Source organism: Giraffa tippelskirchi, chromosome 4 (assembly GCF_054371585.1).
Source record: "Giraffa tippelskirchi isolate mGirTip1 chromosome 4, T2T-mGirTip1v1.2.pri, whole genome shotgun sequence".
NCBI classification, from domain to species: domain Eukaryota; kingdom Metazoa; phylum Chordata; class Mammalia; order Artiodactyla; family Giraffidae; genus Giraffa; species Giraffa tippelskirchi.
The window spans coordinates 167457582-167484786 of record NC_137278.1 but is presented as its reverse complement, the minus strand read 5'-3'; the positions used below and the strand labels follow the sequence as shown (position 1 = coordinate 167484786).

The 27205-nt window shown below is 39.5% G+C and overlaps 1 protein-coding gene across 2 annotated transcripts; it reads right to left on the bottom strand.

The window, feature by feature from the left end:
• Positions 1 to 1244: 1244 nt before the first annotated feature.
• Positions 1245 to 23741, bottom strand: TMEM263 (transmembrane protein 263). 2 transcript variants are annotated; one of them, XM_081591333.1, is made up of 4 exons: positions 23659 to 23741; positions 23365 to 23487; positions 8726 to 8795; positions 1245 to 5633 (listed from the first exon to the last, which is right to left on the bottom strand). In XM_081591333.1, the coding sequence occupies exons 3-4, from the start codon at positions 8787 to 8789 to the stop codon at positions 5347 to 5349; spliced, it is 351 nt and encodes a 116-aa protein (XP_081447459.1). In that variant the 5' UTR covers positions 8790 to 8795; positions 23365 to 23487; positions 23659 to 23741; the 3' UTR covers positions 1245 to 5346. The 2 variants fall into 2 exon arrangements, with proteins under 2 accessions (XP_081447459.1, XP_081447460.1); XM_081591334.1 differs by lacking the exon at positions 23659 to 23741 and having other exon boundaries at positions 23365 to 23491.
• Between the last annotated feature and the right edge of the window lie 3464 nt (positions 23742 to 27205).

The following is a 27205-nucleotide window of genomic DNA, read 5'->3' as shown; positions in this document are numbered from 1 at the left end:
AAGTCATACAAAAATGTTTGTTCAAGGAGAGCCTGGCAGCCAGTACAGTCAGGGCAGAGTTAAGTGATGGGAAGAGTGACACACGATGAACAGCACAGGTCTAAGAACAGGATCTCATTCTATATGTGATGGGAAATCCTTTGGCAGATTTTAGTTTATGCTTGCTGCCCTGACAAAATTATCAGCAGTGTTCTCTTTCACCCTCAAGTGTCTCGGTTTGAAATGCATGAATTCATTATATGGTCACTTTGGTAATTCTATTATCAATGTCAATCTTGAGATGCCCAACTTGAGCAGAGTTTTCAAGTAGAAAAATAGTTAAGTCTGGAGTTGTGAGAAATCAGGACTGGAGATAGATACCTGGAGATCATCTGCTTATCTGCTACAGCTGTAGGTGAGACTGCCCAGAAAGAGGATAAATCCGTAGTAGCGGCAGACCAGGTCAGGAATGGGTTGACCAGAGTAAGTCTGCCAAGAGAAAAGGACATTTTCAATAATATTGAATGCCATGGGGAAGTCAGCTAAGATAAGAAGTGACCAGTGGATCTGGCAAAAGGGAATCATTGGTTGGCCCTGTCAAGAGTTGATTCTGGTGGAATGAGACAGGTAAGAAGGCAACTGGAGTGGGTTGAGAGAATAGGAGATGAGAAAGTCAGGGACTGTATTGTTTTTCAAGAAATTTTGCTGCAAATGGAAACAGAAAATGGAGGTAATGAGATTGAGTAATTTTTCTTTAAAGAAAGGAAATACTGGAACATGTTTATATGCCAGTGGGTATGACCCAAAGAGAAAGAGGTGGATGATAGGTGGAAAATGAATTAATACTAAGGATTAAAATCCTTGAGGAAGTGAAAGTGGGCTTTACTTTGGATAAGAGGAGAGACATTAGTTCTGGCCCATACCTGGCCCACAGAGCATGGGAACACATGCAGGCAGGTTGGAGGACTGTGCATTGTGAGAGACTGAAGAGTTGCTATCTGGTTGCCTCATTTTACAGAGAGATTTAGAATGAGAGAAAGGGAGTACAGCAGGAGGGGTAGGAAGCAGGGGAATGAAAGTCATTTTGAGGAGTAGGGAAGTGAACAAACAAAGTATATAAGAAAGTTCAGCAGAGTTGAGTAGCCATGTATACTTTGTGGCCATTAATGTAAAAAGCTTTATGTAAAAACCAATGCAATATTGTGAAACAATTATCCTTCAATTAAATAAAAACTTTTGTCAGTCCACTAGCAAACCAGAGGCAGTTGTGGTTATACAAATACATTTATTTGTAGCTTAGTCTAACTAGAAAAGTTTTAAAAAAAATCCACATTCATGGTCAAACATGCAGTATACCAGCTTTATTCTCCTGTAGACCAAATCCTAGTCCATTACTTTTTAGCCCGTGAACCTCTGCTTTTTTCCATTCTTGCATTCTTAACCTGGATCTTCCTACAAGTAAAATGTTAGATACTCAAAATCAACAATGTAGCAGGGGGAGATACCCTTACATAAAACACTAGCGTCAAATTTCATTTCCTCTGTGGAAAAAAAGGCTGTAACAACAAATTACATTATTTCCTTTAAACAATTTATGTATAAATTCATTTCTGTGGCAGAATGCAATTAGCTGCCAAATAAATATGATCACCCAGAAGACTTGAAGTGAGCTCAAATCACACAGCTTGGCCATATAGGCAGCACTACAGCAGCAGAATGAAGGACTAGTTATGGAGTAGTCCCCTCTGTTTCTGGACAAACGCCGGAGAGGTTGTGACTGATGCTAATTCAAGCATTATGGGAAACTCAGCCAACATTGGAGGTTAGCTTGTTCCATATTTGTACAAAGGGAATACAGATAACTTTCCTCCTAAGGGCCTCATACTGATTAAATAAGAGAACTTACGGACCATGCCAGATAGGTAAGTAGGTGCCCAGTAAGTATCAGTTTTCTTCCTTCTTCCAGTTGGCTCCCTTCCCTTTGAGTCATTTCTGGCCAGTAAGCAGTCTTAAGTTGGTTCCACATCTGCTTAGGACACAAGTGCGCTCCCAACTTTATAATTCCTCCATCAATTCCCAAAGTTTACAGTGCACAAGAACCACCTGCAGAGGTTGTTAAACTGCAGTCTTGAGTTCCACCCTGCAGAGATTCAGCAAGTTGCTGTCAAACCTAGAAATCTGCATTTTTAATATTTATTAGAGTTGTTTAAAATACATGTGGACTTGATTGTTGGCATCAGAATTCATATTTGGAGATGTTCTGTCATGTTTGTGCATTAGTATCAAATTTAAAAACTGGCTACAGTACTTTCTGATTTGCTATATAACTAAAATTTTAATACCCTGTTTTAAAATACCCTTTATTTCCTTAGATCTTTATGAAACAGTTCATCTTTTGCAGATCATAGTGCTTTATTAAACGGATTCATGTATTCTTTTCCCATTTCTTTAACACAAAAAATTTACTCAATCATCAGTAATTTTCATCTGACATTTCACTAAGTACAGGATTCATGATGTCAACATTATTAGATCAGTCATTCTGGTGGGTCACACAAGTTTATCCTCATTGTGCCAAATACCCACTCAAAAGAGAAGCTGAATAACAGATGCCTCCAGGTGTATACAACAACCTCAGTTTCTTGAAGTTAGCTAGTACTGTTGAACAGGTCAAACTGCTAGTCTACAAAAATAAACTGGAAAAGACTCAAGTGTACAGCTTTACATATCAAATGGCAAGTTCATTTCAATAAGAACTTCTACAACTAACTGTTCATTTGTACAAGTTCTCTGCTATCGTTGCAAAGCCTCTCCTGACAAAGTTGTAAGTTTAAAATTTAAAACAAGCTTGATGAGATAAAAGGTACCAGGTGGCTTTTCTGTAGCAGAAATTAATTACAACCGTTTTTTCTCAAGCAATTTTAAAGACAAGCCAAGTTGAAAATAAATATTCAAGCATACAGTAAACTAAAGTCTATATGTAGAAATTCAGGTACAAAGCACAGCAGAGCCTATAAAGATGATTTAGAAATATAAACTAGCAACAAAGCAATAATTTCTTTCAAATAACAGGAAAAAGTTCTCCAATACCATTATTTAGATCCTTTAGTGTTTATTTATTTCAGAGTTTTTTTTAAATCCTGTTTCTAATTATATTTGATCAAAATATACCAACAGATACTTCTCTGGTGGCTCAGACGGTAAAGCGTCTGCCTACAATGCAGGAGACCTGGATTCAATCCCTGGGTCAGGAAGATCTCCTGGAGAAGGAAATGGCAACCCACTCTCAGTATTCTCGCCTGGAAAATCCCATCGACGGAGGAGCCTGGTAGGCTATGGTCCATGGGGTCGCAAAGAGTCGGACACAACTGAGCAACTTCCCTTTCTTTCTTTATACCAACAGATAAATCATACTGGATGAAATAAATGGCAATTTAATTTCTGATTAACTCCTTCATGACTTTCCAGATTTGTATGTGGTAGAAAGGTTCAGGAAACTGGATTTGCATAAATCCCTGCTGGTATTTATAAAAGCTTTTAAAAGTTAAGTTCTGTTCTTATCCATTTGTTGATCCACATTATTAATGTAAAACTCTTAGGGGTTTGCAAACAAACACTTAAGCTTTGGGTGTTGGAGTGATTTAAGTTCTCAGGAGTGCTATTTTGACTTACTGATTTCAGAGTATCACCTCCTTTCTTCCCCTTGCTCATTAAAAAAAAAAGTGCAGAATGGTAGCAAATTTCCAAACTTAAGATTTTTCAAACTTGGATTAAACCCTTAGTTAAGAGATATGCCAAATATATATTCCACTTTAAAATTTTTTATGAAACTGAACATGAAACAAAGATGAATTCCAGCTAAGTCATATTCTTTTAGAATGAACGAGACATGATGAGACGTTATTAAGATATAACACACTTACATAACCAAAAAATTCAATTCCCTGCCTGAAGTTGACTTGGAAAATGATAAAGTCTACTGCTGCTTTAAAGGACTGTAAGATAACATTTTAAAAGCCTGTCAAACATTGATAGCACTTATCAATATACTTAATCTTCAGAACTAATCTATGGAGCCCATTCCATTCAATTTAAGTCACATATCCATAGTTGCTTTTACTGTGTTCTAAAAGGGGTACTGCTAATAATTTAAGCCATCCATGAGACAAAATGGGGCTTCCCAGGTAGCACAAGTGGTTAAGAATCCATCTGCCAAGCAGGAGACATGGGTTTGATCCCTGCATTGGGAAGATCCCCCCTGGAGTAGGAAATCATAACCCACTCCAGTATTCTTGCCCGAAAAATTCCATGGACAAAGGAACTTGATGGGTTACAGTCCATGGAGTCACAAAGAGTTGGGCACAACTAAGTATGTAAGCATGTGAGACAAAATAGGTGTGAAGAATTCTTTTTGTATCTTGGATGCTTCAGATAATTCTTGAGAACTTAAAATGATTTATGTGTTCCTCCGTAATATGAAACTCTTTTAACATAGCTTCTGACCAGCAAAGAAATGTTCCTTAGGCACTGTAAGGTTTATTAATGATGGAGCATGAACCCAGGTTGAAGTGTACAATTTGGTGTAACTACTGACAGTTAACAAGCACTATCTTATCTACTGAGAGCAAGAAATGCCTTTACCCCACTAATCCTGAGATTCTTGAGGGAAAACTAATTTCACAAACAACTTTTTAAAGAATCCATACATAATAATAATCCTAAGAACCGCACATATTCAGGGTATTAGAAAAGATGTTTGCTTTTGTAAGGCATCAATGATTAAATTAATATAATGCAGATGGTTAATACTCACAAAACCATGAATCTTTTTCTTTTAACCTTCTCTAGTTCCTGTTACTTTTACCATCTTAAATAATAAAAGAATGCCTCTTGGTCTAATCAACTATGGTTATTAAAAAAAACTAATTAAAACATCTGAAACTATTAGGCACATCAAAGGTACAGTTTATGTAGTTCAAGGTTCCCTTCTTAAGGGGCAGATGAGTTACCTGGCACATTATACATATGTAACTATAAAGATCATCCACTAAATTCAACTTTCACATTTTTAGTTAAACTGAAAGACTTATATAGTAAATATTCAAATACACCATATCTTCAGTTACAACTGAATAAGTGTAACATTTTACCAGATAAAAAGCTGGAATTTAAGTATGAGAAACCTTCATACACTGTGCTAGTATTGGTCTCTTCTTTTTAGACAAAAGCCAGTCAGTCGTCAATACTTTCAACACAGCAGTTTAGAAGATAAACGTCCAAAATAGGTGACTTGGTTGTAGTCCATAATTTAGCAATTCAATGCCACTGGCATCATAATGCTGTGGAGAACAAGTGTATCTCCATATTTTAGTCAGATTTGTCTTTCTTCTTTCCTGTTAAGGGCACTTTGTTTACAACAGCAGACCCAACAGCTGTAACACCTCCAGCCACAGCAGACACGCCCCCTTTCACCAGCCCTATTCCCATGGAAGGCACAGTTGTAACAGCTGTCTTGGTCACCTCCAGACTCTTTCCACCAATCCAAGCCACGCCACCAATGGTGGCACCAACAGCTCCCTTTGTAACACTGAAGATACCCCCAGTCACACGGGACAGCATGCCTGGTTGCTGTTGTGGGTGATCTTTCATTGAACCTAATGAGAGAAAATATAAGAGAGTCAAATATAAGTCTTTATAAAAACAGTACAACTCACTGAGTAGCCTAAGACTTCCTAACAATCAGGAGACTGTACTGATAAGGTCGACCAAGTAAACACAAATCTGATCAAGACACGAAGAACTATTCCCTCAAGGGTATAACTGTACATGTTTTTAAAACATCTTGGTCCAATGCTAAGTCTTAGTATCTATGAGAAGAAATGCTTTAAAGACTTGACAACTTTCGTAAAATAGAAAACTTTTTAAGTGTTTCCTTGATTTACAGTTTTGTTGCTGTTAATTTTTTAAAAAGCTTTGTTTTATATCCTAAAAGGAACATGAAAAAAAGATAAATATATTTAGCCCTTATTTCCTTGAGAGAATTCAGTCATTATTGAAAAAAGCTTCCTCATTTAAAGCACTGGTTCTCAAGGTGTGGTCTGGAACTCCTAAGTATCCCCAGGACTATTTAAGGGGTTACAAACTGCTTTCATAGTAATACTAACGCATCAATATTAACATGTCTTTTCACCTTCATTCTGTCACCAGTCTACAACAGGATTTTCCAGAAGCTAAATGATGTGCAGTTAACACAACAGACTAAACACAGAAGCAACTATGAGAATCTAGCTCTCTTCTATATCCAAATATTAAAGAGATTTGCAAAAATTTTAAAACAATGTCAGGAATTCCCTGGTTGTTCAGTGGTTAGGACCCCACCCTTTCAATGCCAAGGGCCTGGGTTCATTCCCTGGTTGGGGAACTAAAATCCTGCAAGCCATGGCACTGCCACAAACAAAATGTCACTATGCTCACAATGTTATTTTTCTTTTTTTTGGAAAATAGTTGTATATTTTTCAAAAATGTTATATTTATATGGGCCTGTTGAGTTCTCTTCATAGTAAAATACTTAGTTTCTGTTTTTATTGTTAATATGGTAAGTATCAAGAAAGACACAAGCTCTTTGGAATCCTCAAGTTTTGAAAGTAGAAAGCATCCCAAGACGAAATAATTGGAGAACCACTAATTTAAATATATTTGGGTTTCTATTCTATGTGCTCCTTCATAATGTATTTTAAAAGCTAATACTATAATGTAAAAACAGGAAAATTATTCATCACTTAAAATCATGTCACCTACATAAAATCTTTTTTGTAATGAGAAAACCATAGCTGTGGTTAATACTTTCACAGCCTCAGTAATTTCTATAGTAGAGAATATGTGATTTAAGCATATAGTTTGTAAAAACTCTTCATATACTCCCAGAAAAGGAACATTAATATGAGAAATTCAGATTTACTGTCATGAGTTTTTTCTGTTTGTTTAATAGAGGCACTCAAACTGGCATGTAACCCAAACTCCAGCATAAAATGACTAGCAGGAAGACTTCATAAAAATTCACTTCTGCCAGCCTCAAATGCACAGAGATCTTTTCTCCTTCATAATCTAGTTGACTCAGGCAGCAACAACACATGAGCAATGGTGTTTTTATTTTTTTTTAACTTCATGAAAAAATACTTGGTAACTATATAAGCCAGGCTGCTGCTGCTGCTAAGGTTGCTTCAGTCGTGTCTGACTCTGTGCAACCCCATGGACTGCAGCCTACCAGGCTCCTCCATCCATGGGATTTACCAGGCAAGAGTACTGGAGCGGGTTGCCATTGCCTTCTCTAATAAGTCAGGCTATAAGCACTAAAAAGGTATAATCTCACACAAGAAAGGTAAATTCATGGATAAATAGGTTCAACTAAGACCACCAAAGCTACTAAATCGTGGTTATAACTCTGGGAAACCAACAATATTTGAAAGAGAAAAAATTCTGAAAATAGAGTTTCTTTAAATACCCAAGGCACAAGTTTACCTTGAGTAACATTTTCTTCTCATTGTTTGGAGAGTTTACATCATTTCACAAGGAAGAAAGCCTCGCTGCTTAGTCAAAATAGCTCACTTATAAAGAACAGCAATAGTTAAATTTATAAAACCAATTATTTAATTGAAACTATTTGAGTAATAAGCATAGTTAATATAAATTTTAAAATAGCTGAAATAAGAGACTTAAGACACAGATAAGCATTTGAATATATTAATTATAAAATTATGATGGAAAGCATTACATAAGTGGTAATTCTTTTGTAATCAAGGTCAGTAACACTAGGAAAAGGGGGGGTGGGAATCTTAACTGGAGGATAAAACATAAAAACCTCATGCTGAATACCTCATTAGTATTATCCTTCTATGCTAAATTTGGTGTACATGCATTTAATGAAGACAATTTTTCTCCGTCAAATCAGACAAATTTTAATACTGTTATCACTGTGCTCTTAATTACCACCATATAAATTATTCACTTTGCAGACTACTTTTGTTTAACAGGTTGCCAGTATAAAGACACTGCTGTTCTCTTCCTTAACAGTCCTTTATCTGCTCCTGGACAGCCTTTATCTCTTTCCTAACATCTTTCTCACAAGTCCTTATTTACTTTCTCATTGAGCCCTAACTTTTCTCTTCAATACTCCAGAGTTCTAGTCCCTACAAAATAAAGCAAAGAAAACAGCTAGTTGTTTCTGTGTATAGTTGGGACATTCAGGTGTGTGTTTAGTGTTTCCAAAGATTTTTGAAGTAAAGAATAAAATGATTCTTGATGTCACAATTTTCAAACTAAAAAATAAATTAAGCATACCCCAAGACCATAGATTAAAAAAGGAAGTTACCTATTTATAACATAGTCAATAACAGGAGTTTAACAAATCTCAACTGCTTCCTGAATTGAGTTTTTGTATGCATGACATCAAAACTAAACCCAGTCCATCCTTCCTTTGCACCCCACCCAATTCTTTACAAATGAAAGGATACTCTACTTGTGAAATGGTCTTAGAAGAATAAACGAGTAGCAGAAAAATAGATCTTAAACAATAAAACAGTTACATAGTGTCCCTATTCATAATATCTATGCTTTCTTATTAAAAGCTAAAGTGTGTATTTTTGGAACACATCTGCTGACAAAACAGGTTGTTACTTTAATAAAGATAATCTGAACTTTAATTCACTAGGATGTTTTTTCATTCTTAGTGTTACAGATGCACACTTACCTTCTGGTGGCTCATCGCTAAGGTATGATGGGATTTCTTGTTGATTTTTATCTGTCTGATTCATGATCACCTAAAAAACACACACATTTCAATTTCAGCCTCTGAAACTACTCTTATCATATACTTATTAACACTTAATCAACTTTTTACATTGATAAACAACATTTTACTTATTTATTATTATTTTGGCCAAGCTATGGGGCCAGGCATTAAACCAAGACCATGACAATGAAAGCACAGAATCCTAACCACCAGACAACCAGGGAACTCCTGATAAACAACATTTTGCAACACCCATAACAAGACTACTTCACCTTGTTTGTCTCCTACTTTGTGGTGTTGAGAAATACTTAAAATAACTAATTGAAAACATAAATTTTAAATCAAGCAAAGATTGGCAGGCATGATACAGGCTCTATGTTGTTACTACAGCTTCAACTTAAATTGAAAATTACTAATTGAAATAAAGTTGAAAGGTGGGAGTCAGCAGACAAAAATGTTAAGTGCTTCCTCCTACAGAATATTTTATTTCACAAAAGACCTAAAGAAAAACCTATGTTTAGTCGCCAAGTCATGTCCAACTCTGCGACCCCATGGACTGCTGCATGCCAGGCTTCCCAGTCCTTTACTATCTTCCGGAGTTTGCTCAAACTCATGTCCATTGAGTTGATGATGCCATCTAATCATCTCATTCTCTGGTACCTCCTTCTCCTCCTGCCCTCAATCTTTCCCAGTATCAAAGTCTTTTCCAGTGAGTCAGCTTTTCCCATCAGGTGGCCAAAGTATTGGAGCTTCAGCTTCAGCATCAGTCCTTCCAATGAATATTCAGGGTTGATTTCTTTTAGGATTGACTGGTTTGGTCTCTTTGATGTCCAAGGGACTCTCAAGAGTCTTCTCCAACACCACAGTTCAAAAGCATCCATCATCCTTCAGCTCTCAGCCATCTTTATGGTTCAATTCTCATATCCATACATGACTAGTGGAAAAACTATAGCCTTAACTAGACAAACATTTGTCAACAAAGTGATGTCTCTGCTTTTTAATATGCTGTCTAGGTTTGTCATAGCTTTTCATTCAAGGACCAAGTGTCTTTTAATTTCATGGCTGCAGTCACTGTCCACATTGATTTTGGAGTCCAAGAATATCAAGTCTGTCACTGTTTCTATTGTTTACCCATCTGTTTGCCATCACATGATGGGACCGGATGCCATGATCTTAGTTTTTTAAATGTTGAGTTTTAAGCCAGCTTTTTCACTCTCCTCATTCACCCTCATCAAGAGGCTCTTTAGTTTGTCTTCACTTTCTGCATATCTGGGGTTATTTATATTTCTCCCAGCACTCTTGATTCCAGCCGGTGATTCATCCAGCCTGGCATTTCACATGAGGTACTCTGCATATAAGTTAACTAAGCAGGGTGACAACATACAGGCTTGACTCCTTTCCCAATTTTGTGCCAGTCCATTGTTCCATGTGAGTTTTAACTGTTGCTTCTTGACCTACATATTGTTCATACTGTTCGGTATGTGCCCAATATGGTCGGTAGGTGCCCAATATGCTACTGGAGATAGTGGAGAAATAACTCCAGAAAGAATGAAGGGATGGAGCCAAAGCAAAAACAATACCTAGTTGTGGATGTGACTGGTGATAGAAGCAAGGTCTGATGCTGTAAAGAGCAATATTGCACAGGAATATGGAATGTTACATCCATGAATCAAGGCAAATTGGAAGTGGTCACAAAGAAGATGGCAAGAGTGAATGTCGACAATCTAGGAAACCGCAAACTAAAATGGACTAGAATGGGTGAATTTAGCTCAGATGACCATCATATCTGCTACTGTGGGCAGGAATCCCTTAGAAGAAATGGAGTGCCATCACGGTCAACAAAAGAGTCCGAAATGCAGTACTTGGATGCAATCTCAAAAACAACAGAATGATCTCTGTTCGTTTCCAAGGCAAATCATTCAATATCATGGCGTTTGAAGCCTATGCCCCAAACAGTAACGATGAAGAAGCTGAAGTTGAATGGGTCTTTGAAGACCTACAAGACCTTTTAGAATTAACACCCAAAAAAAGATGTCCTTTTCATTATAGAGGACTGGAATGCAAAAGTAGGAAGTCAAGCAACACCTGGAGTAACAGGCAAATTTGGCCTTGGAGTACAGAATGAAGCAGGGCAAAGGCTAATAGAGTTTTGCCAAGAGAACGCACTAGTCATAGCAAACACCCTCTTCCAACAACACAAGAGAAGACTCTACACATGGACATCACCAGATGGTCAACACCGAAATCAGACTGATTATATTCTTTGCAGCCAAAGATGGAGAAGCTCTATACAGTCAGAAAAATTAAGACCGGGAGCGGACTGTGGCTCAGATCATGAACTCATTATTGCCAAATTCAGACTGAAATTGAAGAAAGTGGAGAAAACCACTAGGCCATTCATGTATGACCTAAATCGAATCCCTTATGATTATACAGTGGAAGTGAGAAATAGATTTAGGGGACTAGATCTGATAAGAGTGCCTGATGAACTATGGACAGAGGTTCCTGACATCGTACAGGAGACAGGGATCAAGACAATCCCCATGGAAAAGAAATGCAAAAAAGCAAACTGGCTGTCTGAGGAGGCCTTACAAATAGCTGTGAAAAGAAGAGAAGTGAAAAGCAAAGGAGAAAAGGAAAGATATTCCCATTTGAATGCAGAGTTCCAAAGAATAGCAAAGAGAGACAAGAAAGCCTTCCTCACCGATCAATACAAAGAAATAGAGGAAAACAACAGAATGGGAAAGACTAGTGATCTCTTCAAGAAAATTAGAGATACCAAGGGAACATTTCATGCAAATATAGGCTCAATAAAGGACAGAAATGGTATGGACCTAACAGAAGCAGAAGATATTAAGAAGTGGGAAGAATACACAGAAGAACTGTACAAAAAAGATCTTCACGACCCAGATAATCACGATGGTGTGATCATTCACCTAGAGCCCGACATCCTGGAATGTGAAGTCAAGTGGGTCTTAGGAAGCATCACTATGAACAAAGCTAGTGGAGGTGATGGAATTCCAGTTGAGCTATTTCAAACCCTGAAAGATGATGCTGTTAAAGTGCTGCACTCAATATGCCAGCAAATCTGGAAAACTCAGCAGTGGCCACAGGACTGGAAAAGGTCTGTTTTCATCCCAATCCCAAAGAAAGGCAATGCAAAGAATGTTCAAACTACTGCACAATTGCACTCATCTCACATGCTAGCAAAGCAATGCTCAAAATTCTCCAAGCCAGGCTTCAACAATACGTGAACCGTGAAATTCCAGATGTTCAAGCTGGTTTTAGAAAAGGCAGAGGAACCAGAGATCAAATTGCCAGCATTCGCTGGGTCATCGAAAAAGCAAGAGAGTTCCAGAAAAACATCTATTTCTGTTTTATTGACTATGCCAAAGCCTTTGACTGTGTGGATCACAATAAACTGTGGAAAATTCTGAAAGAGATGGGACTACCAAACCACCTGACCTGCCTCTTGAGAAACCTGTATACAGGTCAGGAAGCAGCAGTTAGAACTGGACATGGAGCAACAGACTGGTTCCAAATAGGAAAAGGAGTCCGTCAAGGCTGTATATTGTCACCCTGCTTATTTAACTTATATGCAGAGTACATCATGAGAAACGTGGGGCTGGAGGAAGCAGAAGCTGGAATCAAGATTGCCGGAAGAAATATCAATAACCTCAGATATGCAGATGACACCACCCTTATGGCAGAAAGTGAAGAAGAACTAAAAAGCCTGTTGATGAAAGTGAGAGAGGAGAGTGAAAAGGTTGGCTTAAAGCTCAACATTCAGAAAACTAAGATCATGGCATGTGGTCTCATCACCTCATGGGAAATAAATGGGAAACAGTGGAAACAGTGTCAGACTTTATTTTGGGGGGCTCCAAAATCACTGCTGATGGTGATTGCAGCCATGAAATTAAAAGACGCTTACTCCTTGCAAGGAAAGTTATGACCAACCTAGATAGCATATTAAAAAGTAGAGACATTACTTTGCCAACAAAAGTCCATCTAGTCAAGGCTATGGTTTTTCCAGTGGTCATGTATGGATGTGAGAGTTGGACTGTGAAGAAAGCTGAGCGCCGAAGAATTGATGCTTCTGAACTGTGGTGTTGGAAAAGACTCTTGAGAATCCCTTGGACTGCAAGGAGATCCAACCGGTCCATCCTAAAGGAGATCAGTCCTGGGTGTTCATTGGAAGGACTGATGTTGAAGCTGAAACTCCAATATTTTGGCCACCTGATGCGAAGAACTGACTCATTTGAAAAGTCCCTGATGTTGGGAAGGGTTGAGGGCAGAAGGAGAAGGGGATGACAGAGGATGAGATGGCTGGATGGCATCACCGACTCGATGGACTTGAGTCTGGGTAAACTCCAGGAGCTGGTGATGGACAGGGAGGCCTGGCGTGCTGCGATTCATGGGGTCACAACGAGTCGCACATGGCTGAGCAACTGAACTGAACTTGACCTATATAGTTTTCTCAGGAGACTGCTAAGGTCGTCTGATATTCCCATCTCTTTAAGAATTTTCCAGTTTGTAGCGATCCACACAGTCAAAGGTTTAAAGTAGTCAATGAAGCAGAAGTAGATGTTTTGCTGGAATTCCTTTGCTCCCTCTATGATCCAACCCATGTTGGCAATTTGATTTCTGGTTCCTCTGCCTTTTCTAAATCCAGCTTATACCTCTGGAAGTACATATGGTATTCTCTACAGAATACTGGTTAACTATCATTTATTTCACAAGAGACTTAAAGAAAATCCATATTATGAACTAAAAAAAAACAAAAAATTCTATCTGAAAATTTTCATAAAAACATTGCATTCTTCTATAGAGATGACAGCACCAATCTGAATCACTTAGAGTAGGATTTTGATTACTTTGTATTGTTATCAGAGCTCTTATAAACAGAAGTGTTCACTATCAAACTAATTCAAAATCTGTTATTAAAAATACATATATACTATGATTATGTCTAAGTACAAGTAATAAGGGAAACCCAAAAATAAAATAAGCTATGTTGGGATGAAAAACATAAACTTTCTTTGCCCAATTTTCTTTACTATCTTAAAATATTTGCTTTAATATTCACTTGACTAAGTAAAGATTAAAAAAAGTCAAGACTGGTCTAAAAGCTTTTTTGCTTGGCCAGAAAACTAGGGTTGTGACCTCAGTAGTCAAATAAGTATTTACTAATCATAAAACCACAGAGCCTCAATTATTAAATCTGTAAATATACAATAGAGATTTTAAAGAATATTATAAAATCCTGCCATCTGCAATACAACATGTATGAACCTTGAAGATATTATTTTAAGTGAAATAAGTCAGAGAAAGACAAATAGTATATAATCTCAATTATATATGAAATCTGAAAAAGCCAGACTTAAAGATAAGGTGGTTACATGGGGCTGCCATGGGGAAATAACATGTTGGTCAAAAGGTACAAACTTTCCATTATAAGAGGAATAAGTTCTGAGGATCTAATATACAGCATGATGACTACAGTTAAAAATGCTGTATTGTATGCTTGCAAGTTGCTAACAGATTTTGAAAAGTTCTCACCATAGTAACAACAAAGGTAATTATATGAGTTGAAGGATGTGTTAACTAACCTTAATCTGGTAAACATTTTGCAATATATGTGTACTAAACCATATTATACACCTTAGACTTACATAATGCTGTATGTCAATTATATCTCAACAAAGCTAGGAAAAAAGAATATTGTGAAAACAGTATACTTTAATATGCTGATTAATTGACAGATTGAGTACCTACTATGTGTCATGTTTTATGCATGGGATATAGCCGTGATCAATACAGACCAAAACTCCGCCATCATGAACATCCCATATTGTCTAGTGGGAAAGACAATAAATACGCAAAGAATATACTGTATATTGGGGCTTCACTGGTGGCTCAAACTGTGAAGAATCTGCCTGCAACGCAGGAGAACCAGGTTGAATCGCTGGATTAGGAAGATCCCCTGGAGAAGGGAGTGGCTACCCACTCCAGTATTCTTGCTTGGAGAATTCCATGGACAGAGGAGCCTGGAGGGCTACAATCCATGAGATGGCAAAGAGTCAAACACAACTGAGCAACTTTCAGTTTCATATTGTGTATCAGATAATGTTACCTGCTGTGGAAAAAAAAAAAGATGAAGGGGAGAGGATGTAATATTTTAACTGGGAGAGTCTTTGAAGGCCTCATTCTGGTGACATCCCAAAGAAGCTAAGGACATAAGGTACTTCAGTCAAGTGCCCTCCAGGCAGAAAAAACAATAAAAGCAAAGGTCCTGAAGTAGGAGCTTACCACAAACAGGAAGGAACAGCCAGATAAATGTGGCAGGAGCTGCAGCAAAAGGCAGTAGGAAAGGAGGTCAAAGAGTGAGGTGTGGGTGACACAGTCCCTTACAGGCCAGAGAGGCAATTATCTTGTAACTCTGAGATGGGGAGCCAGTGAAAGGCGCTGACCAGAGGGGTCATGTGTTCTGAGTTACCCTTTTTAAAGATCATTCTGGCTGTGTGGGGAGAACAAGCAATCAGAAACAAGAATAGAAAGACCTATTAGGGTCTCAACCTAGGGTTTTCAGGGTTTACACGTACTGCAGTGTTATCAGACTAATGTTAAGTGATCAGAGGAGGGTCAGGGAAGTTCCCTTTTCCTTTATGACTCCTGTTGCTTTTGAGCACCAGTTGATCAAATAAAAAGTCATTCATATTTCCTTCTATATGTCAATAAGCCAGGCAAAACACACTGGTGGCAAATGAGGGTGCTAGAGGTAGCAGCCTGAGAAGTGAGACTTTTCAAAGGTAATTTAACTTCATTAATTCAACTTGAACTGCCTTTAAAACCTAAAGGGTGTGTAACTGAATGTGTAACTGCACCCTCAGCATCCAGCAGCATACATCCAGTGCTTAAATAAGTAATTTTTAGTTGCTCTAATCAAAAGCCTGACTCAGACCACAGATCAAGCGCATCTCATCTTATGCTGGTCTCGTCAATTTTATGTATTTCATACACACTTAAGATTTTAAAAGTAACACTAAAGATATGTAATCTCTGACAACACAACAATTAAATATCTCAAAAAGTATCAGCTGGTGCATTACTAGGAGGAGTTCCTGACTGATTTGCTTTAATTTTGAAACTCTCTTAAGCCAGAAAGTTAAATTTATTTTCATTCTAATTTTTATATTTCTTTAACTTATCGTCATGTTAAGATCATGAGAATTATACAGCACAGTGTTTAAAGTTTTGGGATCAGAGAACCTGCATTTGAATCCCAACTCGACTATATAAACTGTATGGCTAACGACAAATAACTTCACCAGGTCTTTGCTGTTCAGGAAACAGGAATTAAAGATATTCTAGCCCTCACTGTGAGAATACTACTTAACAACTGCAAACAAAAACATGCAGAAACTCCTGGCAGAATGGCCAAGAGTGTGTGTGCCCCTTCTTGAGGAATAACTATTTTGGAGCCACTTTCTTCCCCATTGTTGTAGTCGCTTCAGTCCTGTCCAACTCTTTGTGACCCCAAGGACTGTAGCCCGCCAGGCTCTCCTCTGTCCATGGGATTTCCCAGGCAAGAATACTGGAGTGGGTTGCCATTTCCTTCTCCAGGGGATCTTGGACTTGAACCCCTATCTCCTGCATTGCAGGTGGATTCTTTACCACTGAGCTACCTGGGATCCCTACTTTCTTCCCCACTGAACTGTTAATTCCAAAAAAAGAGACACTTTGCCTGCCTTACTCAGCACTAAACCCAGTATCTGTATACCAGGAGATCATTTGGGTGATCAAGTAATTAATAGATGTCACAATATTCTGTACAGAAATACAGGGATATTATATACACATACACCTGTCATATTTTAGCTGGAGTTATAAAACAGACATGCTAGTAACTACATACATTTTAAAACTGCTTTTCTGTATATATCCCACAAATTCCTACCAAAAGTCTTGCCTTTTCCTCCTAATACAGAATCCCTTTTAAAAAAACAAACAAAACATAATTTCTTCACATTTATCTACCTCGTAGTCTAAAAAAGAAAAAGACCATCATTTTAAAAGATCAGAGCTGTTTTATTCTATGATAGCATAAAAGACATATGCAAATTCATCTAAATACTATGAAGTGACTTTACTCTCCTGCCAACAGGCAATGAGGAGCCATCAGCCAAGTTAATACTCTCAGATCTGTATTTTAAGAAGCTAACTAAAGCAAGATCAAATGGAAGGACAGATATTAAATACAGCAAATGGCTACTTTATAGTCTAGTGAGATGGAACAGCAGTCTGAACTCTTATCCGTTGTTCTTGTCTAAATAAATGTTTAGACCAAAACTCTAGGAGTCACTCTTGATTTCCTTTTTTTTTTTTTAACATTCCCATCAAATCGTTGGTAAATTCTGTTGCCCAAATAAGTCCAAGATACAACTACTACACATCACCTCTTCTGCTACCACTTTTGACTAAGCCATCACAATCTCTTATTTGGACAACTACAAAGTCTCTTAACCGGCCTCCAAGCTTCCATCTTTGCTCTTCCTTCAGTCTAGCCATGACATACTCTGCTTAAAACCCTCCAGCTGCTTCCTATTTTGCTCAGAATAAAATCCAGAGTCCTTTCCTTCACCTTTGAGGGTCAACATCTAATACCCTGATAGCATCTCCTACCATCTGTTTCTTGCTCACTCCAGCCTGCAACATAGGCTTCTTTGCTCATCTTTTACTGAAAGGCTCTTCCCCAATACATGTACATGGCTTGATTCCTTACTTCCTTCAGGTCTGTGCAAATGTCTCCTTCTCAGAGGTCTTCCCTGACTACCTTAAAACAGATTAGCACCCTCCTAACTCCTTTCCCTACCATTTTCATCTAACACTGCTCTATTTTCTTCATTGCTTTTACTGTCACTTGATATACATGTTTATTCTGTGTCTCTCCCAATTAGAATGAAAGCTCTATTGTAACAAAGCTTGGTTTTGTCACTGCTTCATTCCCAGAGCCTTAATCAATGCTTAATTAAGTGCACACTCGAATACTTGAATTTTTTGTGTGAAGTAGAACATGACTTGGGTATTAATGTGAGACAGAAGGGGAATATAGAATATAAAGTTTCTAGTGTGAGAAACAAAATAGAAATGATGAAGACAGGGGACAGGAGAGAGGAAACGAATGCTGAAAGAGATGGACATTTTTTTTTAACGTTTATTTTATTGCAATAAGAACACTTACCATGAGATCTCCCCTTTAACAAATAAGTGTACACTGACTGTTGACTATGACTTGTTCCTGAACAGCTATTTGAGATACCTTCAGAGCATCCACAGGAGACATTTAGCAGTCAATTGGACTTAAAGGGCCTGAAACTTAGCATGAAGTCTGAGTTGTAACTGAGGTCCTTAGAATGGTCTGAAGTGACAGCTGAAGTTGCATGGGGTAAGTGGTATGATCAAGGAAAAGTGCAGTAAGAGAGCAGACTGATAAGCTTAATTGGACTGTTCTTATTTAAGAAGTGAGCAAAAGAGAAGTCAGCAAAAACAAAATATACCTAGAGATAGTCAAATGAGTGGCGTCTCATGGATAGCAAGAGATGAATTTACAAGCTTCCTAAAGATACATACAATGTAGACATTAAAATCATTTATGAAGATCAAATACTATGGGGGACTGTTAATGTTCTATTTAGAGGATATAAAAGGCATATATCACGATACTATTTTTTTCAAGTGCACAGACTGAAGGTAAATATGCATGCTAAGTTGCTTCAGTCATGTCCGACTCTTTGCAACCCTATGGACTGTAGCCTGTCAGGTTCCTCTGTCCAAGGGAGTCTCCAGGCAAGAATACTAGAATGGGGTTGTCATTTCCTCCCCCAGGGTATCTTCCTGACCCAGGGATCAAACCTGCATTTCTTGCATCTCCTGCATTGACAGGTGGGTTCTTTACCACTAGTGCCACCTGGGAAGCCCCAAAGTGCTAACAAAGATTGCCACTAGGGGATAGAAATTATTATATATATGGTGAGGAAGAAGAGATACGTAGTATTTCTATAGAGAGAGAAATATATATACTTAACATCTATATTTTAATTTTCTACCATAAACATGTATTGATTTTTTAATTCAAGAAAATTATATTTTTAAGTCTTAGAAATCAGTGATACTCACAAAGGATATTTTAAAAGATGACACAGTTCATCTATATAGTTATTGTAACTAATAGGTTTTTATCCTTAAATCAAGTTGATCATCTAAAACGCAATGTTTCTGAATCACAAAATGCTGACTTGAAGAAAATGACATCACTGAGTTTTATTCATGGTTATGTTCCCTCCCCCTCCCCAACCCCAGTCCTGACAGTACACCGAGACCTCCACTCTTATAGCTCTTTTCCTTGATTTACAATTTGAAAATCTCATTTATAATTCTTACCATTTTATAGTACATATTTTGGTTGTAAGCTGAAACACAGTATTTGTGGAATAAATGAAATAAAAAAATAATTTGTATCCACACTACCTTTAAGCATCACAAGAAAAGATGCATACCAATACATGATCCAAATTTCTGGGGGAAAAAAAAAACTTTCAGCTGGATTCATGCTCTTCAAATGTACCTCTTGAAGAATAGGCAGTGGTATGCCATGGGCTTCAAGAACCATAGGAGAGACATAATGCATAAATTCTACTACACAATAATTCAAAACAGTTTTATTTTTAAATATACACTAACTAAAAAGTTAAATGGAAAGTGCTTGGGAATTTTTTAAGATAACTAGACTTTCAATAAATGTCATTCTTGCCTGGAGCTTCTTTTAGGATAGGTTGTTGTTTAGTCACTAAGTCATGTCCAATTCATCCTCCGCTGCCACCTTCTCCTTTTGCCTTCAATCTTTCCCAGCACCAGGATCTTCAGAGTATAATTTACCAGCTCTTTTCCCTGCCCAACCACACTCCACCTCCCCTGAGTTTACCCCATTCTTAAATTACATTTACACTTACATTTACTAGTGTTATCAATAGTTACAAACAGGATTATCAATAAACAATACAAAGTCTGGAGTTGTACAGGCCAGAACCTGGCTATCTAGACTGAAACAACTTGACTTTGAAAGCCCTAAGAGGCCACAAAGATTGATTTTTGTTTTGTATATATATTTTTTAATGTCTATATTTCTTGTATGTCATTCATATTAACAGCAAGTACGTAGTATTAAAATTCCTACAGAATACTTTAGGGTCATTAAAATTGTGTAAAAGCTTTTTAAGTATATATACGTGTATGTAATATATTTTTCTGAATCCAAGACACCAATTTTCCTTATAAAGGTATTTTTGCTAAAATCCTTAACTATCTGTAATATCATCTTTCCTTTTTATTCACATAAACCATTCCCAACTTCTACACACACATGTGCCAAACTTCTGGTGGTATTACCTCTTCATGGATATTATCACTTCATCACTAGGAGAAATACTTTTTATATTACCATCCTGGTCATTATCATCATTACACTTTTATCTCTTAAATATGGAATTGTGAAGACAAATATACCCCTAATATTCTAAAACTGGAAGAGGTAAATAACCTACTTAGTAAAATTTTAAAGTATACACATGAAGACAAATAACAACTGACAATGAAAGTATCGAAAAGACCATTTTAAAATGTTACCTTTAAACAACATTAAATTCTATGCAAACCATCAGCCCTAAATTCAACATATACTTCGGTCCCTGCTAGTGCCACGTACCCTGCTAGGCACTCAAGGTTTCAGTGTGAGTGTGATTAAACACACAGAGGACTAAGTCAGAGTTTACAATCCAGTGGTTATATACTTTACCATCATTTATTTAGTTTCATTCAAAAACCAAAAAAAGGCTGCACTATTGGAACTCACAATGCACACAAATTTCTTTTAAAAAAATGTACTTTCCTAAGAAAGGCAATAAAGACAGAAAACAGCCTTTAGAACAGGACAAATAATTTAACTTATGCTAAGGACATAAATCAGTTTTACCATGTGGTCCTGACATGTGAATAAACGATTACAGTACCAGCTAAAACTGGTCATAAGTATGTTTTTTTAAGAAACTCTGAAATGTGAAAGAGTTCTTTACTGTAGACTGCAATTCATCAGCAGTTCCTTTAAGCATTTTAGGCCAGGGAGAAATAATTCTTGTCCAGTACAACATCATCATAGATATAACAGCTGGCAAATATATTGAGCAAGGATTTAAAACAACGCTATTCTCTAGAGGGTAATTTCTTCCAATAATAGAAATATGTAAACAAATGCCTCTATGAACCCCCTCCCTTTTTAAAAAGAAAACAAAAGAATCCGTGTTGTTTATAGATATCTGTAATATATATAAAATTTTTGTTAATAATGAAAAGAAAATCTGAAAATAGTACTCAAATGTGCCTAACGCTCAACACCCCTGTGTGCCAAGGGAAGTTAAAGAGCACTAACACATTGTATATGAAGCATAACTACAAAATACAGTGCACGACAGTTTACCTTCAAAGACACTTCAAAAATTTACTAAATAGTAAGTGCCAATTTCCTACAAGAAAAAGACTATAAATGAATTAGCTAAATTATTCTACATATTTTAATATATGTAGAAACTTTGCCATGTTCTCTCTCCTATGCTTTAGCTTCTTTGGCAAATAACTACAAGGAGTTTAAAAAATATATTTATACATAGCTTTAGCCCACACACACCAACAAACAGTGTATATTAAAACACCAGCTTACTGTTTTTAGGCTTCTCTAGTTAACCAGCTCTCCTCAACAGGCTCCTTTAAAAATGGTCCCTGCCCATTAAATCAACAGCAAGTGAACTTCAGGAAATGCACTGAATGTGTCAGGAAAGAAAAAGTAATCTGCCAGTAAAACTTAAACCTAGTGACAAGTACCAACTGTCAGTATCGAAATGGCAATTTTTAAGTGTTGCTCTTAAATGAAACATTAACCAGAATTACAATAACCTATCAAACCAAATAACCAGCACACCAGTCATTTTCACTAAATTATACTTCATTAGTCCAACAGATATCTGTGTCCCTACTATGTCTCAGACACTGTGTTAGACACTGAAGGTTCATTCTGAACAAGCATGTCAAGGCCCTCCTTTGAGGGTGTTTATGTATAATCCAGGAAGGTACCTTCAGGAAGTAGCATAACAACAATTCAATGACTGAAACAAGAAAAAGGTAAAGATTTTCCTGGACTTAAAAAAGAACCACACACAAGAACTACTTAAACTTTTCTAACAATGTTCTCTACATAATGGCATATTTTTACTGCACTTGCTTTCTAGTGTACGTTATAACAAAGGCTAAAGAAATGAAAGTGAAAAAATCAAAACAGGATGCATATAAGTTTATTAAAAGTTACTTCCTTCTTGCTTTAAGAAAACAGACATGGGTACACACACTCAGACATATACCTGTTGATGTTATATCAATATTCCTGGGGAACTCTTTAGAGCACCCACACCAGTGGATGTTTTAAAGGTTAAGCAACAAACAGCAAATAATCACAGATAGTAAATAAAGTGTTTTCATTTGGAATTAGCGTAAGTGTTCACAAGGGCAGAATAAATCAAATAAACTCTCCTCCTTCCCTAGGTGTTTCTAAACCTTTCCCAGTGGCCTCTTCCCCCGCCCCCATCCCTTTGGGCACTAGCAAGTCCTTTTTTTTTTTTTTTTCTTTAGCAGAGGGAGTGACGTGGCAGGAGAGGCAGAAAATGACCCTGAAGGAGCCCTGGCTGAGGCTGAGCTCAGCACCTCCTCCCTCTGCTCCACGTTGTACACCCAGCAAACCCCACTCCCACCGAGTTCCAGAATTTCTGTCTTCTAACATACAAGAGGCGATCTGTTTAGGAGAGAGGATCTGATCATAGGTGGGAGCTTGGGGATCAGTCTTCAGGTGCGTGTGCGTAGCAGGCACGGTTTTTATTTAGACTCAGGAGGCACTGATGGCACTCATGGGTGCTCCAGCGGTCCCCAGTCACCCCCCGGGGCCGTCAGCACCTCCGTCCATCGCTTCACTTTCAAGCTCAGGTTAGGCGTGGGGGTAGAGCTACCTGGGAAGAGCACTGGGAATGTCCACTGGGGACCAAGGCTCGTGTGGTTGAACCCAAGAGAACAGTTTATCAACAGGTTAGGAGTGAGCGGGGCGGGGAAGCACGCAGCCCCCCTACCGCATCCCTCTCCTCTCCCAGGCTGCTGACATCCTCCCACACCCCCCATTTTTCCGGCCTGACACCCCAGGAGGTAAGAAGTCAGGAGGAAATGTCTAATGAAGGTCCCAATCTCAAACCACGGCGGGGAGTCAGAAACGAGTAAAGGGGTGGGGGTGGCGGGTAACCCCCCCAGCTAACCTCCACCAGCCCGCTACACGGTCCCGCCCCTCCCCCTTTGCTGTTCAGCAACCCCCGCCACCACCACCACCAAAAAAGGCTCCGGAAAGCCAAGCCTGGGCAGGGAGGCAGTGAGGTGCAGAAAAGCTAACGGAAAAAGGCAACAGAGAGGAGGGCAGGAAGCCGGGACGGCGCCCCCTACCCTCCCTTCAGACTCACCGCCGGGTCGGGGGCCGGCGCCGGGGCCGGGCGGAGGAGCGGGCAGCACCGAGGAAGGGCGAGGCGGCCTGAGCTGCGGACAGAGCCTCGGGCAGTGGCGGGCTCCGGAGACGCCTCCTCCGGCTGTGGAGCCAGAAGACACGGTTTGCGACAGCGGTCTCTGGCTGCGGACGTGGCGCCGGACGCGACCCGCCCCCTCCACCACCTCCTCAGCTCCCGCCTCCTCCTACTGCTCGCGCTTCAACGCGCACGCGCACACGGGGCCCCTCCCGTGCCCACCGAGCACACGCCCACCCTTTTCTCGAACTGCCGGGCCCTCCCAGCAGCCCCCAGCCGGTCGCCTCCCGACGTGCGCACGCGCGCCGCTCCCCTGCTTCAGGCCTACCCCGCCCCTTCGCCCGCTGGGTGCCTCCGCGAGAATCCCTGGCTGGCCTGCGCGCGCTTCCCCCTGGGCCTCCCGCCCCCTTCCCCGCTACCGTCCAATCAGATCGGGCGAGGGGCACGGAGCCCTGGGAACGCGTAGTCGGCTGCCCTGCGGCCCTAGCCTCAACGCTTGAGGCCCTCCGAAGCCTCAGTTCCGCCACGGATAACGGTCGCTCTGAATTCCGAATCTTCGCCCTAGGGAATATGGGACGGTTGCCAGTTTGTCCAGTTTTTCGCCCGAGGCCTCGACGTCCCCTTACCTGCTTCCCCTCAGGGGAGTGAATGAGCTGGGCCTGCTCTCAGCCCTTCACCTTGGGGCTCCCTGCGAGCCTTTATTTACTCTCCAGGTGACAAGGTGACGACAGAGACGCTGCTCATTTATTATTTTTTGTTGTTGAGAGACATTGCTCATTTATTATTGTCACTGTTTTTGTTATTTTTATTTGAAATCTCCTCTGCCCCTAGAATTGATCTTGGGAGAACTCGGCTTCGCCACGGTCACCCACCGCTTATCGCAGTGCCGAGGGCTCGCCAGAAGCTGGAAATTGGCAGGAGAGTGGGTGTTCAGTAATGAAGAGAGAAGTGAGTTGAAAATTAGAACACCCGGCTTCACGCCCCCCATTCGCCACCTGCCGCGGCGCCCCTTGAGGTCTCCCGGCCCTGGCCGAGGCCCTGGTCGCTGTTCTGGAAGGTGTTGAGGGTAGCAGTGAGAGGACAGAGTCAGCACCTAAGCTCCTGGTCAGGTGAGGCGTCTCTGCGATGCACAGTGAGGGTCGTGACATCCACCGCTCGGGTGGTTATCAGGAGGAAAGGGTACTGAACTGAATAAACGGTATCTATTAACTTTTCCTTGCCTTTTTCCACACCTATGAAATGAAGATGACAGTAAGTCCATCAGGGGTTTTTCGAGAGAGAAAAGAGATGGTGGGTGTGAAAGGGGTTTTTAAACTGAATTCCTGTCTAGGTATGAAATCTTTCACAGTTTGGTTAGCAAGACAACAAAATACACTAATGTGTGTTTCAGTTCAGTTCAGTCGCTCAGTCGCGTCCAACACCTTGCGACCCCATGGACTGCAGCACACCAGGCTTCCATGTCTATCACCAACTCCCAGAGCTTGCTCAAACTCATGTTCTCCGAGTGGGTCTATGCCATCCAACCATCTCATCCTCTGTCGTCCACTTCTCCTACCTTCAATCTTGCCCAGCATCAGGATCTTTTCCAGTGAGTCAGTTCTTCGCATCAGGTGGCCAAAGTATTGCAGCTTCAGCTTCACCATCAGTCCTTCCAATGCATATTCAGGACTGATTTCCTTTAGGATTGACTGGTGTAATTTCCTTGCAGTCCAAGCTCTCAAGAGTCTTCTCCAGCACCACAATTTGAAAGCATCAATGTTTGTTTAAGAAATACCTAATAACCTCACAAAGTGTTTTTTCGAATACAAAATAATCAGGGTGGTGTGACTGAATGATAACTATTGACAAGGCCCAGAAAAGGACTGCTAACATAGGAAAGCATCCTGGAAGAAGCTACCATTGAGCCACGTCTTAAAAGAGTGGATCGAATATAATTTATGGTTTCAGCCTAATCATTGATTTTTTTTTCAAAGCAGTGACTTAGATCCAGTTAGACCATTGTGACACTTCAAGATATTTTAGTTTTCCAGATGTTAAAGGAGAAATGAGATAATCTGGTCACTTTAAAACATGATCTGGATGGTTAGCAGGATCTATGCATTGTTGTGTTTGCCCATCATGTGACAAGATACAAAGCAACTCTGTTTTCTTGTTATGACAGAAACCACTTAATATATGACTTTTCCAGTGTGAATGCCAGGCAGACTTTCCTGGCACAATAACCTGGACTATTCTTGGTTTTCTGGCCCAGTCCTTCTTAAGCTTTTCTGTGATATAACGATGACAACTGAGACTTATTTTAGGCTTCCCTGGTGGCTGAGATGGTGAAAAATCTGCCTGCAATGCAGGAGACCCAGGTTCGATCCCCGGGTTGGGAAGATCTCCTAGAAGAGGAAATGGTAATCTGCTCTAGTATTGTTGCATGGAGAATTCCATGGATGGGCTACAGTCCGTGGGGTCGCAAAGAGTTGAACATGACTGAGACTAAGTGACAAACACTTTCACTTCAAGACTTATTGTAATTTCTGACATGCACCCCCAACAGTCCAATGAGGCAAGAACTATTATTATCCGCATGTTCATATTAGGAAATTGAGGCATAAAGAAGTTAGATAATTTACCTAAGGTCCCACAGCTAGTTAAAGGCAGACTCTGTAATCAAACATTTTTTCTGACTCTAGGACCTAAGTTCTTAACCATGAAAGAGAAAGACAGTTCCTGATGTCAAGTAGCTAGTCTGATGCTGTCACCTAGGTTTTGGTGTTGGAGAAGGCAATGGCACCCCACTCCAGTACTCTTGCCTGGAAAATCCCACGGACGGAGGAGCCTGGTAGGCTGCAGTCCGTGGGGTCGCTAAGAGTCGGACACGACTGAGCGACTTCACTTTCACTTTTCACTTTCATGCATTGGAGAAGGAAATGGCAACCCACTCCAGTGTTCTTGCCTGGAGAATTCCAGGGATGGGGGAGCCTGGTGGGCTGCCATCTATGGGGTCGCACAGAGTCGGACACGACTGAAGCGACTTAGCAGCAGGTTTTGGTGTTGCTAGCAATTGGCCTGGCACAACTGGGCTCTGGTATATTCTGTTGGATGTAAACTGTTTCAGAGAACATCAACATCAGAAAAGTCCATTTCATGAGTGATGGCTCAGGAAAAATAAGACTACTCCATAATCATGTCTGAACACAGACAAAAACACGAACCTTATCTAAGCCAACAAATGGAAGACACAAACTGAAAACAATCAGATTAGTATAAGTGACTATTCTTTATCAGTTTTATCCTCATTCTAGTCTTCGTTTTTCTACATAAGATTTATAAAGATACCCAATTATAGAATTAGCCCTGCTTCCTGACAGCATCCAGTTTAGAGAAGAGTTCCTCAAATCACCCAACAAACCCAAATCTTAACATAGGTCATTTCTAACACTCTTATTGAGATACCTCATGGTTACCATAGTTTATGTTCTCCCTTGTTGCAGTGAGTAATAAACTTAGCTTGCTCAACCACAGGTGTGTTCATGGTGATCTTTTGCTAGAGAGCTTTGACAGTTCTTTCTGGATTGTTATATACCATGCATGTATAATATATGGAGTGGAAGGCATACTGCCTTGCTATTTCTCACCAGTCAAAGAAATTGGGGACTCCTTCCCATCTCCAGGCCAAAGCCAGAGGATTATCTTCCTTTTAGTAGATTCCACATAGATTCTATGCTAATAGAACGTTATCAAAAGATAGTCAAAAGAGACAAATGGTACTGGAATAATTGGACACCATTTTGCA